Here is a 15,737-nt window from a genome sequence, read left to right as displayed (position 1 = left end):
TCATGTTTGCAGTGAAACTGAATCAAATGTTTGGCATTCATGACTTTGTCATATTAACTTTGGTGTCATGACGCGGCTAGCAAATTTGAGTTTAATCCCAAAATTTACAATTGTCAAAGGTTCTAAGTGCCAAATTTGTGTGCAAGCAAAGCAACCTCGCAAGTCTCATGCGACTGTTGAGGCGAGGAATTTGGCACCACTTGAAATCATACATTCAGATCTTTGTGAGATGAATGGTGTGTTGACAAAAGATGGAAAAAGATATTTCATGACTCTAATCGATGACTCTACTAGATATTGCATGATATATTTGTTGAAAACAAAAGATGAGGCTTTGCACTACTTTAAAATCTACAAAGCCGAAGCAGAGAATCAACTCGATCGAAAGATCAAAAGGCTTAGGTCGGATCGCGGTGGAGAGTATTTTTCCAATGAGTTCAATTTATTTTGTGAGGAACATGGTATAATACATGAGAGGACGCCTCCCTACTCTCCCCAGTCAAACGGGGTTGCCGAACGAAAGAACCGAACTCTAACTGATTTGGTTAACGCCATGTTAGATACAGCGGGACTTTCCAGGGAATGGTAGGGGAGGCTTTGATGACTGCAAGTCATGTCCTAAATAGAGTTCCTACGAAGAATAAAGAGATTACCCAGTTTGAAGAATGGGAAAGGAAAAGGCTTAAACTTTCCTACTTACGAACTTGGGGTTGTTTGGCGAAAGTCAATGTACCAATTACCAAGAAGCGTAAGCTTGGGCCAAAAACAGTTGATTGCGTTTTCCTGGGTTATGCTTTCCATAGCATTGGCTATAGATTTCTAGTGGTGAAATCTGAGGTACTTGACATGAATGTTGGTACCATCATGGAGTCGAATGATGCGACTTTATTTGAGGATATTTTTCCTATGAAGGATATGCCTAGCTCATCTAGTCAGAGGTCACGGACAACTCCTGGACCTACTGTTCCATTGGAACATTCCGAGAAGAAACACACAGACATTCCTGAGGAGGATGACAATGAAGCTCCTAGAAGGAGCAAGAGACAAAGGACCACAAATTCATTTGGTGAAGATTTCATTGTGTACCTCGTGAATGATACTCCCACTTCTATTTCAGAAGCTTATGCATCTTATGATGCTGATTACTGGAAAGAAGTTGTGCGTAGTGAGATGGATTCTATCATGGCCAATGGGACATGGGAGATCACTGATCGTCCTTATGGGTGTAAACCTGTAGGGTGTAAGTGGGTGTTTAAGAAAAATCTTAGGCCCGATGGTACAATTGAAAAGTACAAGGCACGACTTGTTGCCAAGGGCTATACCCAAAAAGAAGGTGAAGCTTTCTTTGATACTTATGCGCCTGTGGCCAGATTGACCACCATTCGAGTACTACTCTCATTGGCCGCCTCACACAATCTTCTCGTTCATCAAATGGACGTTAAGACAGCTTTCCTAAATGGAGAGTTGGAGGGGAAATTTACATGGAACAACCCGATGGTTTTGTAGTAGATGGTCAGGAAGGAAAAGTGTGTAAATTGTTGAAATCTTTGTATGGTTTGAGACAAGCACCTAAGCAATGGCACGAGAAGTTCGAAAGAACTTTGACATCTACGGGCTTTGTTGCAAACGAAGCCGACAAGTGTGTGTACTATCGCCATGGTGGGGGCGAAGGAGTTATATTATGTTTGTATGTTGATGACATACTTATATTTGGAACAAATCTCAAGGTCATTCAGGAAGTGAAAGATTTTCTGAATCAAAACTTTGAGATGAAAGACCTTGGAGTAGCTGATGTTATCTGGAACATCAAGCTTTTAAGAGGTTGTGATGGTGGGATCACTCTCTTGCAGTCTCACTATATGGAGAAGATTCTGGATCGCTTTGGATATTCAGATTGCAAACCTTCTCCGAGACCTTATGATCCGAGTGTTTTAATTCGGAAGAACGAGGGAGAAACAAAGGATCAATTGAGATATTCTCAAATCATTGGCTCGCTTATGTATTTAGCTAGTGCTACGAGGCCTGGCATCTCGTTTTCTGTGAGTAAACTAAGCCGGTTTGTTTCAAACCCGGGAGATGTTCATTGGCATGCACTTGAGAGAATAATGCGCTATCTGAAAGGTACCGCGAGTTATGGGCTTCACTATACCGGGTATCCAAGAGTACTTGAAGGTTATAGTGATGCAAATTGGATATCTGATGTTGATGAGCTTAAAGCGACAAGTGGTTATGTGTTTACACTTGGTGGTGCTGCTGTTTCCTGGAAGTCTTGCAAGCAAACCATCTTAACAAGGTCAACAATGGAAGCAGAACTCACAGCATTAGACACGGCAACAGTTGAAGCAGAATGGCTTCGAGAACTTTTGATGGACTTGCCGGTGGTTGAAAAACCAATACCAGCTATTCTAATGAACTGTGATAATCAAACAGTGATCGTCAAGGTAAACGGTTCTAAGGATAATAAGAAGTCATCAAGACACGTGAGAAGGAGACTGAAATCTGTCAGGTTCATGAGAAACTCCGGAGTTATAGCGTTGGACTATATAAACACATCGAAGAATCTGGCAGATCCCTTCACAAAGGGTTTATCACGAAATGTGATAGACAATGCATCGAAGGAGATGGGATTGAGACCCACTACATAAGTTGTTCATGGTGGTAACCTATTCTTTGTGATCGGAGATCCCGTGAATTAGAATTGGCGAGACAAACTATTGGATAACTGAGAGGAGAATATTTATTTGACAAAAATCCACTCCGTTATGATGCAATTCTCTCCTAATCTGTATGGTAGGCTGATATTTATCTTAATGTGTTTTGAATGGCTTGGGTAGGCAAAGATGTTGTCCTACAGAACATCTAGAAAGAACACACCTATATGAGTTAGACTGTTAAACGTCACGGTCTGTGAGAGTTGGGTGTTCTCTAATAAACTCATGAAGAGGCCCCGGAGTATGACGCATATGCTCCTACCCGCGGGAAAGTTTTCAGCAGTCTAGTATCGGTCAAGGCTTTTACGTGAAACTTGTTTGCACAAAACTTGCAGTTCAAGGCGTAGTCCACTGTTCAAGTTGTGAACGAGTGTAGCATGGAGTTCTAGGTGGAAGTTCAACTTAACAGTCTCCACCGAAACACCGGTATATAAACAATGTTTTGAAACCATAGGCAAACTTGATGTGCCTCTGGGATCTGGTGGGGGATTTTTAGAATTATTGGGATTTAAACCATCTGTTATATCCAATAATTTCTAGGAAAATCCCATAGGCCCATGTGGCACGTTCATGCATGACAAGAAAGAAGTTAAAATATTTGCGCTAGTGGAAAATGAAACCGAATGGTGGTGAATGATGACATTCATCTCCTCATTGATGGCATCAATATTTTGGTTTTGGTTTCATTTCTTCATTAGTACATTGGTTTCTTCATACCGTGCGTGCTAGCATATTTTGTCATGCAAGAACTTGAAACGATTTGCCTACTAATGGGAGACGAAACTGACCACTTGATAGGATTTTTAGTGCGTCTGTTTCTCCTCTCCTTAATGAGAATTAGTGCGTCCATTTCAGTTTCATCTCGTTGCTCCTATAAGAGGTCGCTCCTCTTTCCAACGAGACGCAACTCTTCGCATTGTTCCAGAGCATTGCACCGTCTACCTCTTTCCCATCTCGCTTCCTGGCGTGCACCGGAGAGTGAGACAGCAGGCCTCCAAAACACCGCCTCTTGTGATCCGGTACGGGAGAGGGGCGATCAGGTTTTTGGGGAGCGTCCTTACGCGACTGCTGGAGTCTTGTTCATCGTGGCTGCAAACGGCGACATCACTGACGACGAGTTCCCCAACGATGACTTCTTCCCCGACGTCAAGGACCTCTTCAGCGACATGACGATCGGGACATCTGCACCTTCTGCTACTGCGCCGTATGTCATCTTATCCTCACTGTTAGGACTAGCATTTGGTTTATTGCTAATAGCAATTGACATGGATATGATGCGTTTTGCTTATGATTTTGATTGTATGACTAGTCTCAACGAATTGTTGCTAGTTTCTAGTTTCATCAATATATTGCTATTCATGTTTTATCCATTATTTTTCTGGATTAAACTAAACGGGAAATGCCTAATTATTCAACATTACCACACACATAGGCACAATGTTTATTACTTTTGCAAATCACAAGCCCAGATAAGCAGACTACATAAAATCTGGACTGAATCAAGAACTTTACGGATCATAAAACGAACTGAAGATCACTCGACTGGTCCGTCGCGCGACCTCTTCACCAACGGCAACACCGGGTTGAAACAGCTTGTTTTCTTGTGCCCGGCCACACCACAATTTCTACATGTAGGGATTTTGCGCGGTTTCTTCGGAAGGTCCCCCTGCGGGGGCACGTTGTGCTCTTGTGCCCTTTCTCCCTACAAACTGTGCAAAATCTAGATCTTGCATCTTTTATCTCATATCCAGGCTTGTCCCTCGCCGTTGTCGGCCTACCCCTCTGCTTTTTCCTATCAGGCGCTAGTAATGTGGACAATGGACGCCTCGAATCAGATACCACAGAGACAGAGCCAAGGCCACATTCAGTGGAGATGAACATCTGAGAACACACATCTTCTTGTTGCGAGCCGTTTGCCATCATAGCCATGGTTGGGTTGGCTGACTCCCCAACTTGAGTTTGGTCCACCAAACATTTGCCATCTTTGATCGCGGCCAAAACGGTCAGTTCAGCCTTGCCTGCATTTAAAATGTCCATTGCTCTGTCGAATGCATCTACATTGCTATCACCAAGCTGCACAAATTCGAGCGCTGTCAGGTGTAGTGCAGTATGCCAGTAGGAAGACAACTGCGGAGGCCCTTGATCTTTCTGGTAATGGATGAGGTGCAGCGGCAAGTTGTCGCGGGCATCTATTGTCCACCTCTTCAATACATGAAAACTCGGTATCTTCCGCACTCCCAAATGAATAAGAACCAGGACGCAAAGGCAAGGTGGATGGTTCAACGACATACATAAATGAAGCTGAAAAGCTGGCTAAACGAATGACACAAGTAATATTTTTCATTCAAGGCACTCGCATATAGTTGTAGTGTTAGGATTAACCTTGATAGCATGGCAACAAAGCATCCCCATGTGCTCAAACAAGACGCATCCGCACGTGTAACGAGCGCCGCCATCATTGACATCAACCGCATGCATCTCGCGGCACCACTTTTCTCGCTTCTCAGCTTCAACATGCCGCACAAGGTACCTTGTGCCTCGTTGGACTTCCTCGACATCATATCTCCCTGCACGGTACAAAGCCTGACCAAACATCTCAAACATAGTCCGGGTGTACACGTGGCTCGCATGCTCTTCCAGAGGGAAATCGTATCGCAGAACTACACCGCCCTGCCAGGAGTCAGCAGAAACATATTAGCAGAATGACAAAAAACCGGAGAACGGGTCATATCAGGTTGCATAATGTCATCTTTGCTTGCACATACCAGCCTGGCCCTCTTCTCTTGGAACCCTTCTTCAGCTTCCCGGTCAAACTGCAGCTTGCTGTATTGCTTCACGAAAAGGTTCATCGGGCAAGCGGGGGGGGGGGGGGGGGGGGATGTAGCCCTTTAACAAATGGTTTGCACTTTCGCTCCTTTGCGTACTGGTTTGCTTCGCACAGAATTTACCACTAAAATAAGGTTTTGCCACTTGTGCCTAACCTCGAAAATCTGGATCAAAAAAGTGTTGTTGTGCAGCTTGTATCTGTCTAGCAGTTCAGCCCAAGCTGCTTCAAACTCATCCACGGTCAGCATTTCATTAACAACCTTGTGCAAAGCGGGCCTAAAATCACTTCGTTTCGTGTAATGCGGACCAAGGTGCTCGTTCGCCTTCCGAAGCACATGCCACTTACACCAGCGGTGTGTTGTATCTGGTATCGTTTGTTGTATAGCAACCTCCATTGCCCGCGCTTGATCTACAAATAGAGAAACCATGATCAGACATGGAACTTGGTAGCAAAAACACAACACCTACCGGCTACACACATCAGAGGGCAATCGGGGTGAATGCTGCAGGAGTAAACCAACCTGTTAGTATTGTTTTTGGAGGCTTGCCACCCATCAGTCTAATGAACTCTGTGAATACCCAATTAAAACTCTCGATTGTTTCCTCCCTCATCATGACCCCCCCATGATGATACTCTGGAAGTGGTTGTTCACTCCCACGAACAACCCGAAAGGCATGTCATATAGGTTTGTCTTGTAAGTTGTGTCAAATGTTATGACATCCCCGAAATTGTGGTATTGGATCTTGCTTCTCCCATTGGTCCACAAAAGGGTTTTTATCTTGCTTTCTTTATCAACCTCAACAACATACGAAAACTCCGGGTCATTAGATCCCAGCTCGGAGAATGCATCCATAGTCTTGCGCACATCATCGTCCGCCTGCTCCCTACTAAGCATTCCACAGAAAGTTCGAAGGCACCTCTTCGTGAACGGTACATTCTCCATCCGGCCAAACAGGCTGCCAATGACGCTGTACACCTTGCCCAGATTAACATTGTTCTGCCGCAACTGCTTCACAAGGTCCCTCGTGTATGTGTCAATGCGCCGGTGAGATGGCCAGTGCAGCTTCTCCGCACATGTCCGAAGCAGTTCATGGTTGTGTGAAGCACGATTCTCCGATACATACCACCCACCATCATCTGTCCGGTGCAGTCGCAGCATTGCGGCGCAATTGCTTCTCATCAACGAGTTGTTCTCCCTCTCTGGCTTGCCCTGAAGTTGATTTCAACAGGGAATTTTGCCAAAAAAATACGTCGGTATTCATCCGCACAAAACGCGACACATAAACACACGAAGAAGCACACCAAAAAGGCAAAAGCAAGTAAATTAGATTACAGCACAGCCGCATATGATCTCCTGCATACACTTGGTCCCATTGACATTCTGCCTGCTCTTGCCGTAACGAATACCAAAGCCAACCTCCCATGAATAAAGATTGTAGAATTCATACGCCTCTGGCAGAGAATCGAAAATTGTGCCAAGCGCCGAGTTGACAACCACCTCAGTCCCCCTGTCAGCGAATCCTCGTATGCCAGATTCGAGTGCCGGCACACGATCAACCACTACCGCCCGCTCGTCTGGGCCTTTCGGCCCTCTTGGCCTGCCAACGAAAGCAGAAGTAAAAATAAGATAAACCGTAAAGCATGCCTGTATTGGGGAAAACCCTTTTCCCTCTAGTTTTACATTTATTAAATTCGAAACATAAAAATTGCACTGCCTGTGTGTCACCAACTGCAGTGCAAAACGGGCTATGTTTGCCCATGGCTTAACTCCTCCAAGACCACTAGCTTACTACCCAGTATTCGCTGTGTAAATTTGCATAGGGCCGTTAGCTACCCACGGTTCACGCCGGGGGTCACTGTTTTTTAGAAATCAACTAGAGCATGCCTGCCCATTCTTACCGGTTCGTTCTGGGCAATTACAAAACCAACCAAGCCTAACGCGCCAATTCTACAACGCAGCACTACTAGACTGGATGCAGACTGCTAGAAAAGGTCGCAAGTCAGCGAATCACCATAGGGGAGCTTCAGAACGACGGCACGCAATCACCACTAATGCAGCACCGATGGTCTGGCGCTCCTGGCCCTGTAACTAACCAACTACCACCAACATTCAGAAGAAGCTAAAGGGAAAACAAAGGCACACCTGGGAACAGTCTTATTGTTCCTCTTTGCATATATTTACACTCAAAATTAAACCATCCTGCCAGCGCCAGCGGAACACAAACTAGAATGGAGCAGTCTAGGATTGCCATGGCCATTCAATCCTGCAGTTTTTTTTACCAGTGTCTATGTTTAGCCAAAGTCGGTAATCGCTTGGCTGTTGACGCTTCTCAAAAAATCCATATACTATGACCGTATCGAAGTTGAGGAAAAATCCACCAACTTAGATTCAGACTCTACTTAGTCGCCCTAGCCAGGTTCCGGATGTTGCAAACAATAAATCCCACCGGACTACTAATACCAGAATGCACGTATTACTGGAAAATCAAATAAAACCCCTCTTGGGAAAATCGGCAGAAATGAACGAGATACCTGCGCTTCCAGCCAACTCGGATGGTGGTGTTTGCGGATGCTTGGGCACTGTGTGGTAAGGACTGAATCGAGCCGCCAGAAGCGACGGGCGGCGCCGCGCCATGGGCGCGCCCGGACGCCACATCACCACTGCCTGAGCTGAACGTGGTGCAGGACCCCCCGGAGAACTCGACATCAGACAGATCCCTCTGCGCCGCCGGCGCCGCCACCCCCTCATCCGACTGCCGAGTATCAGGATAGAAGGGGCGGACGACCGAATCCGGCGAGCTTGGTACTGACCCTGCCGCCGCGGCAGCGCAACCCGGGAATTCCTCGTCGGCCACCAGCGTCACCCCGCAGATCTCCTCGAAGACGCCCAGCCAGTGCGCCAGCCCGCCGTCGGCCGGCGATGTCCATGAAGCCGATGGCGTCGCCGCAGAAGAGCCTCTTCCCCTTCAGCTGCCCCTCCAGAAGCAGCAGGATCCCCATCACAAATCTCTTCTGCTCCTCGCCACTATCCGCCGTCAACAAAAAGGACATCCAGATCGGCCGCTCAAACTGCAGGGCAGTGTTCAGTAACTAAAACCACACGAGAACATACGAACGATCGTCTGCTTGCTTTAGCTTCTGATCGATGAAGTGGGCCCAGAAGCGGGTGGTGGCCGGTCGTCGAGGTCAGTCGGCAGCAGTGGCGTCTCGTCGAAGAAGGCCTCTTCCGACTTCCATGTACTCGGCGATGTCGAGCCAGCGACTCCGGGATGGAGATTCAGATTTGGTAGCTGGTAGTATCTGGTATCTATCTGTACTACTTTTTCGGATTTTTTGACAAGTTCTAACATAGATAGAGAGATCTTATGAAGATTCAGATTTCACATATATTTTCGGAATGTCAAATAGTTTTGTCTTTGGGAAAACTAAACTAAACTGCTTTGCTTCCTTTCAAACTTCAGAGAAGCTCCAGAAGGGGACGGTGTTTAAGGAGTACTAATCCAATGCCAACATAAGCAAACAACATATCTTGCCAAGAGCACTGCTGCATGGACGATATTTTGCATTTGATCAGTGGGCTACGGCCGTCGATCATTAGTGCCTTACGATCTTCGTAAGCAAACAACATTTGCACGCTCAGAATATATTGTGTGCACTCCAAGTCCTTGTACAACCAGTGCACTCAATGTAAAAAAACATACTCCATCCCGAAATAACTAAGTGTCGCTGATTTTAGCTATTTTAGGATGGAGGAAGTATGTTAAAAGTTCTCAAAACTTATGAAAATAACGAAGTATACATAAACATAGCACATAGGAGTATCTAACATGTCACAATGTTTCGGTTACAACTAATTCAACTCACAGCTCGGTTTTTTAAAACAAATCCAATTGCGGTAGTGTTAATGGACCCAAATTGAATTAGTAACTGTTCATAGCATGTTTTGTCTTTCCTTTTTCTCAAACTATAAGTTGAATTTGCGAGTTCTCAAATTTTGCGTAATTTAAGAACTTTTATCATTTATTTTAACTGGCGTGCAACGGTTGCTCGAGAACTCGTGTGCGCCCATGAGAAGGACCTTGTACACCTTCCCCTCTATCTATAGCTTCAGCCACAACAACATCAAGAAGGATAGTGCATACAATCTCCTTCCTTCCCATGTCGACCAGTCCACGTCCTCCGCCGCCCGCCGACACCGGCGATGATGGCTTCGGCAAAGTTCCCTTCGCTCAGGAACTAGCTACTAGCACTGCCGCCGTTGAGCGCCCTAGAGCTGCCCTCGCGCCCGATCTTCCTGGATCCGGCGACCGGCAAGCCCTCCCAACCCACTCCACCATATTCCCCTCTCGGTGCCCCTCTTTGTCGCTCTAGTCGGTGGCCTGCCCACTAGCATCGCCAAAGTTGTCGACTTCAAGCTGACGCTGGATAGCGCGAACTTCACAAGATGGTGCGCCGCGTCTTGAAAAAACGATGTCACTATTGATTTATGTTTGATCGCAATTTTATGTTTTCTTTTCGATGAGAGGGGCCACATGGCCCCCATTTTCATTAAGAAAATGGAGTCCTTTCCTAGTAGTAAAGTATTTGCCTATCATATCATCTATTATATATTAAAAATAGTTGACGGGTTAACCAGAAAAAAGAGAATTAGCTAGAAATTACCACATAAATTAGAAACACCGGACCGTTAATTTAATAGACAAAAATTTTATAGCCATTAGATAAGACAGAAGTTAAAAAAAATTACCCACCAATGCCATTATAATTATACTAGAAGAAAACGTTTCGCTCCCTGCATCCTAAAAAGGGAGAGAGAAAAATGTGCGCTGAGCAAATATAAAGAAGTAGGACGTGCGGTGATTCCATGTAAAAACAAAGTGGACGTGCGTTGCATTGACCAGATCAGAAAAAAAGGACGTGTGCTGACCCCTATACATCATCTCAGTTATGTATGATGTTCGGCCGCTGTTGCCGTATTCTGATCTACGTATCATCTAAGGTATGTAGGCCAATCTACGTATCATCTCAGATATGTATGATGTCCGGCCGCTGCCGCCATATTTTGATCTACGTATCATCTAAAATATATATATAAGCTTCCCCGCCATTACTGCCATATTCCATTTTACAGATCAGCTCAGATATGTATTTTGTCCGGCAGCCGTCATATTACAGTGTATGTATCAGCTCAGGTATGTACGCATCGGGGGGCGGTCGTCCATATTCACGTTGGTTCTATCGGCCGGTCGTTTCTAGACTCCACGTACATGCATATCAGCGTTGTGAGATTTTAATCTTGGCTAGGTAAGCACCATACATGCAGCCATGCAAATGCAAGACCGATTAGTCTAAAGAAATACTCCCTCCGTCCGAAAATACTCGTCGAAGAAATGAATGTATCTAGACATATTTTAATTCTAGATACATCCATTTTTATTTATTTCTCCGACAAGTATTTCCAGACAAAAAGAGTACAATGCAAGACCGGTTGATGCATGTGGACAACTTAGAGCCAGATAAAGGCACACCTACGTTGTAGGTGTTTCATTTTTAACTGCTCCCGTTAGCATCCAGCCATCCACTACCGACATCACGGCTGCTACCTATAAGAACAGTACAACTGTGAATTTGGAAAGAAAAAAATGGATGCACCAAACCTGGTACAAAACATGCATACACCAGGCAGAAAGGATACGTGGGTCGATTCCAATATTATATATGTGTAAGTTGTATCATATGAAGGAATAAAAACAATGTTGCTCAACAATAATAAAATACAAAAAGCAAGAGATCACGTTAATTATGATGTTCATTATGCAAAAAATGTCGTTTCGGGTTTTCTAAAGATACAGGTCATAAAAAAAATGTGCGGAAATCCAAAATAACAAGGGTATGACATGAGTGAGGCAAGGAGATGTTTCCATAATCTTCAATCAATATAATTTTTTTATAGATGAAATCTCTAGGGATACCTTGATAATATAATACGTATGTATGAAAATAGATTAATGTTTGCGCTGATTATTATCTAGGTGTCTAGACTGTACATTAACTCTAAACCCACATGAGTTAGGATCACTTTCTCATGGATAATTACAGTGCCACAATTTGTTCGACCATAATATGCAAAAACAGCATGAGCAAGATAGAAAAGCAGGCTATGTGTATATGATGATACAGAAGGAGGAACAAAATATTTTGGTAAAACAGTTGTACATAACAAATAATGCCAACTATGATTATCCATTTCTGTTGCGAAAAAACATGCCATGGTATTCAGAAGATAAGAATGTTATTACTACCCCAGATTGTTCCAATAGTTTCGTTCTATTGATCCTATTTGAGTACAAGCACTTTGTTAAGTTCATCACTAAAGAAAATTATAACTGGAAAATATATAAATACCTCTCAACGGAAGAGATGTGCTTAGAAAAGGATTTACATCTTCTATATGCCTCTTGGCTATTTTTAGAGGTTCTTCATTAATTCCAGTCTTGCAATGAATATATTTTTTTAATACTTACGACAGAAGAGATGTCACTTCTTACAAGATATGGAAAACACCACCAGCGAAAATTTAAGTTTGATTAGTATAAAGTTCTAATATCCTCCACATTATGGGATGTGGGAGAACGTTTGAAATTTTATTGTTGTCCACTGTATTGTCGTGTAGAAAATATATTGAACTTTACAGTTCAACTCACTTATATTCAGCTTGTGGAGCAAAGTTTCTATTTTTATTTATGATATACCCAATGTGAAATTATATTGTGAAAGGATCATTTTGTAAGTGACAAAAAATTGGGTCCCAATTCTTCTTTAGACAAATCGAATAATATGTTCTCCAAATAAAAGGCTAAGATATTGACTATGTAAATTACATTTGTAAATTGCTAGCCCGCGCATCGAGCGGGCCATTTTGCTAGTTGTAAGTAATAGCAATTTTATGTCTTGGAGTATGTTTGATCTGTGTTTGGGAGATATTGTAACTGCAGCACATCACGCCAAAGAAAACAAAAAACAAAAACGCAAGTACAGTAAGTAGTAGTACTAATCTCTTCTCTCCCCCCAGCACAAAAAGAGAACAGAAAAGCAGCCGCCGCGCTTTCGCCATTCCCACGCCGCCGCCGCCGTCGCACCTCTTCCCTATCTGCCGCGGCGCCATGCTCCGGCTACGAAGCTCCATCCTCGCCCGTCTCCTACCTTCTTCTCCAGCCACCTCTCCCGCACCCCCTCTCCGCCGCCTCCTCTCTGTCTCTGCCGTAGCGCCCGCAATCTCCCCAAGCGCCGGATTCGCCGCGGAGGACTACCTCGTCGCCACCTGCGGCCTCACCCGACCTCAGGCCCTCAAGGCCTCCCCGAAGCTCTCCCACCTCAAATCCCCCACCAATCCCGACGCCGTCCTCGCCTTCCTCGCCGGCCTCGGCCTCTCCGCTGCCGATGTCGCTGCCGTCGTCGCCAAGGACCCGCAGCTCCTCTGCGCCAAGGTGGAGAAAACCCTGGCCCCCAATGTCGCAGCGGTCACCGGCCTCGGTCTCTCGCGCCCTGAGATCGCGCGCCTCGTCTCGCTCGCCGGCGCCACTTTCCGCTGTAGATCCATCATCTCCGGGCTGCAGTACTGCTTGCCCCTCTTCGGGTCCTCCGAGAACCTCCTTCGAGCCCTCAAGAGTGGCTCTGTTCTCGGCTCCGACCTCGAGCGGGTGGTCAAGCCCAATGTCACCTTCCTGCAGGAGTGCGGGCTAGGTGTTTGCGATATTGCCAAGCTCTACGTAATTAGGCCATCGCCGCTCAGCATCAGCACGGAACGCATCCGGGCAGCAGTGGCCTGCGCCGAAGGTCTTGGTGTACCCCGTGGATCTCAGATGTTCAGACATGCGCTACAAGCTGTTGCATTCCTCAGCGAGGAGAAAGTCGCCGCCAAAGTGGAGCACCTGAAGAAAGCGTTCAGGTGGTCGGATGCCGAGGTGGGCATTGCTTTTTCAAAGGCTCCATCGTTGCTCATGAGGGCTAAGGAATCGCTGCAGCCCAGGTCCGAGTTCCTCATCAACGAGGTGGGCTTGCAACCGGCTTACATTGCTCAACAGCCGGCAATTGTCTGTTACAGCCTAGAGGGTCGGCTCAGGCCCCGGTACCATGTTGTAAAGTTTCTCAAGGAAAATGGATTGCTCATGCGTGACCCGAGCTACAGTACTGTTTTCAAGGAGGCTGAGAAGGTATTCAGGGAGAAGTTCATATGCCTTACAAGGAAGCTGCACCACATCTCGAAGAAGACTATGATGCTGCTTGTAAAGGGAAACTGTCGACTAATTTCAGATTCACATGAGCCAAGAACGGGCTATGATCTGGTTGTTCGCTGTTGTATGACTCTTAGGTGCTGGGTTGGTCGTTGCTAATGTGTGATGGAATTGTTAATTTGATCCCTGAATACTGATATGTAGTGTCATCACTCAGCAGAGAAGAAACCATGGATCAGTTATGAACTTTTTTGTCCTCATTCATGTTTTTAAACACACATATTGAAACTAAGTGTGAGATCAGGCCATGGAGGAGGGCTCACTTGTACAGGTTATCTGCTAAACCTCGAACTCTCACATGGAGGAGGGTTAGCATCATTTAAGTTTAAGTAAGTAAACCTATGTGCCTCTGTTCATTTTTATACCAGTAATGTTATCAAGACAATGGAGAAGCACTTCCTGCTAGTAATGTTATTGAGACAAAGAAGCACTAATTTTTTATTGTGTGTATTGTGGATTTTTCATGCTCTGCACCATGGCCATAAATCATGTGTTTATTTTGGATGGCAGCTTAAGATTTTTAGTTCATTATTGTGTTTTGGTCCTGTGGGTAATTCTTGGTGCCAATCACCACCAGCAGGTTCACTAGCAGTTTTTTTCTGTCTTCTGTAACTGAGCTACCTCTTCTTTAGTTTGTCTAAAACCGAGTGCTTAATTTATTGCTTTGGTCAGTGTGATTGTGAATATAGCCACCAAACAGTTGGTATCATGTACATCCATTACTCTGAATACATGGTCTGAATATCGGTAGCGACTGCAGGTTCTTAATTACAACCCCCTAGTATTCTTGTTTGTTCGAAATGCCGCGCAGAATCTACTAACTTTTGGGGGCACATTACTTCCAACTGACCACGTAATCTGTACTTGAATTAGTTTCTGCCATTTGGGTGTGTTCATCTAGAGAAATATATCATTGAAGTTCATTGGCGAATAGTAAAATTTGATACCTGTGTCTGTTTGATTTTCACAACCATGTTTGATCTGAAAATACAAAGAACTCCAGTACTTTCTTTAACCTCCAAAGTAACTCCCAAAGCGTGCTAGAATTAGTTTAACTTCTACTACCTCTGTGACAAAATATAAGACGTTTTTGCAGTTCAATTTGAACTGCAAAAGTGTCTTATATTTAGTTATTACAGAGGTAGTAATTGTCAAGCAGATAGGTTATACTTGTCATGGTCTGCTTTTTTCTGAAACAAATTAAGATTTCAAGCTGACGGTACTTAAACCTATCATACATCAATGTTTGCTACGTGTCATCTTGCCGTGTTGTTAATGCTGTACTTATTTTACTTGTCAATGCATGGTTATGGAAAGGCTCCCAGGGGTAAGAATTGTTTTTGTTGGAGATGCACCTTAAAGATGCACCATTGTTCAACTGCCAACTATTTGTTGTTCTCAGTAAGACACAACCCTGTTGAAGTCTTACAGTGATTTTTCCTCCTAGGTCTCATGAAGGTTTTGTCGCTTTGTTGGCAACGATAAATAATATTTTGTCGCAGTCGATGCAGTAAATCTATATGATGCATCATACACTGGAGTGTTTATATGTTTCATCAGGTTTTTCTGAACTATGATGATATTGAAGCTCAACTGCACATTGACCTTGACCTGCTCTGTTCAGCGTATATGATAAAACCGTTCCCCTTATAAGTAGTGATTGTTGTGAATGCTAGCAGATGGCTCTTTTACTGTCTCCATATATCTTATAATTCCCGTGTGGGTATTTAGTTCTGTAACTAAAATGCACAAGTTAACATTTTGCAGTTGGCCAAGCAAACCGTTAAGTTTATTAGTCTACCTCTTTTGTAAACGGTGAAGTTTATTAGTCCACCTCTTTTTTCTGATGTTGTCAACTCTCTTCATGATGCAACCATGGTTTAGCCTGGCTGCGGAAGTGTCGCG

The 15,737-nt window shown here is 44.5% G+C and overlaps 3 protein-coding genes and 1 pseudogene across 3 annotated transcripts; 1 reads left to right on the top strand and 3 right to left on the bottom strand.

The window, feature by feature from the left end:
- Positions 1-5,051: 5,051 nt before the first annotated feature.
- On the bottom strand, positions 5,052-5,560 carry LOC141020769 (protein FAR1-RELATED SEQUENCE 12-like). The gene is made up of 2 exons (XM_073495713.1): positions 5,477-5,560; positions 5,052-5,381 (listed from the first exon to the last, which is right to left on the bottom strand). Exons 1-2 carry the CDS (start codon positions 5,558-5,560, stop codon positions 5,052-5,054), a joined length of 414 nt encoding a protein of 137 aa, XP_073351814.1.
- A 588-nt stretch (positions 5,561-6,148) lies between these two features.
- Positions 6,149-6,697, bottom strand: LOC141020768 (protein FAR1-RELATED SEQUENCE 5-like). Its single transcript, XM_073495712.1, has one exon. The coding sequence runs from the start codon at positions 6,695-6,697 to the stop codon at positions 6,149-6,151; it is 549 nt and encodes a 182-aa protein (XP_073351813.1).
- On the bottom strand, positions 6,297-12,703 carry LOC109784144 (uncharacterized). Its single transcript, XM_020342738.4, has 3 exons — positions 12,678-12,703; positions 8,071-8,502; positions 6,297-7,136 (listed from the first exon to the last, which is right to left on the bottom strand). Exons 1-3 carry the CDS (start codon positions 12,701-12,703, stop codon positions 6,863-6,865), a joined length of 732 nt encoding a protein of 243 aa, XP_020198327.2. The 3' UTR covers positions 6,297-6,862.
- Positions 12,601-14,030, top strand: LOC109784143 (transcription termination factor MTEF18, mitochondrial-like; annotated as a pseudogene).
- Positions 14,031-15,737: the final 1,707 nt, after the last annotated feature.

This window comes from Aegilops tauschii, chromosome 3, assembly GCF_002575655.3.
Source record: "Aegilops tauschii subsp. strangulata cultivar AL8/78 chromosome 3, Aet v6.0, whole genome shotgun sequence".
Taxonomy (NCBI): Eukaryota; Viridiplantae; Streptophyta; class Magnoliopsida; order Poales; family Poaceae; genus Aegilops; species Aegilops tauschii.
This window is presented reverse-complemented; position numbering and strand designations above follow the sequence as displayed.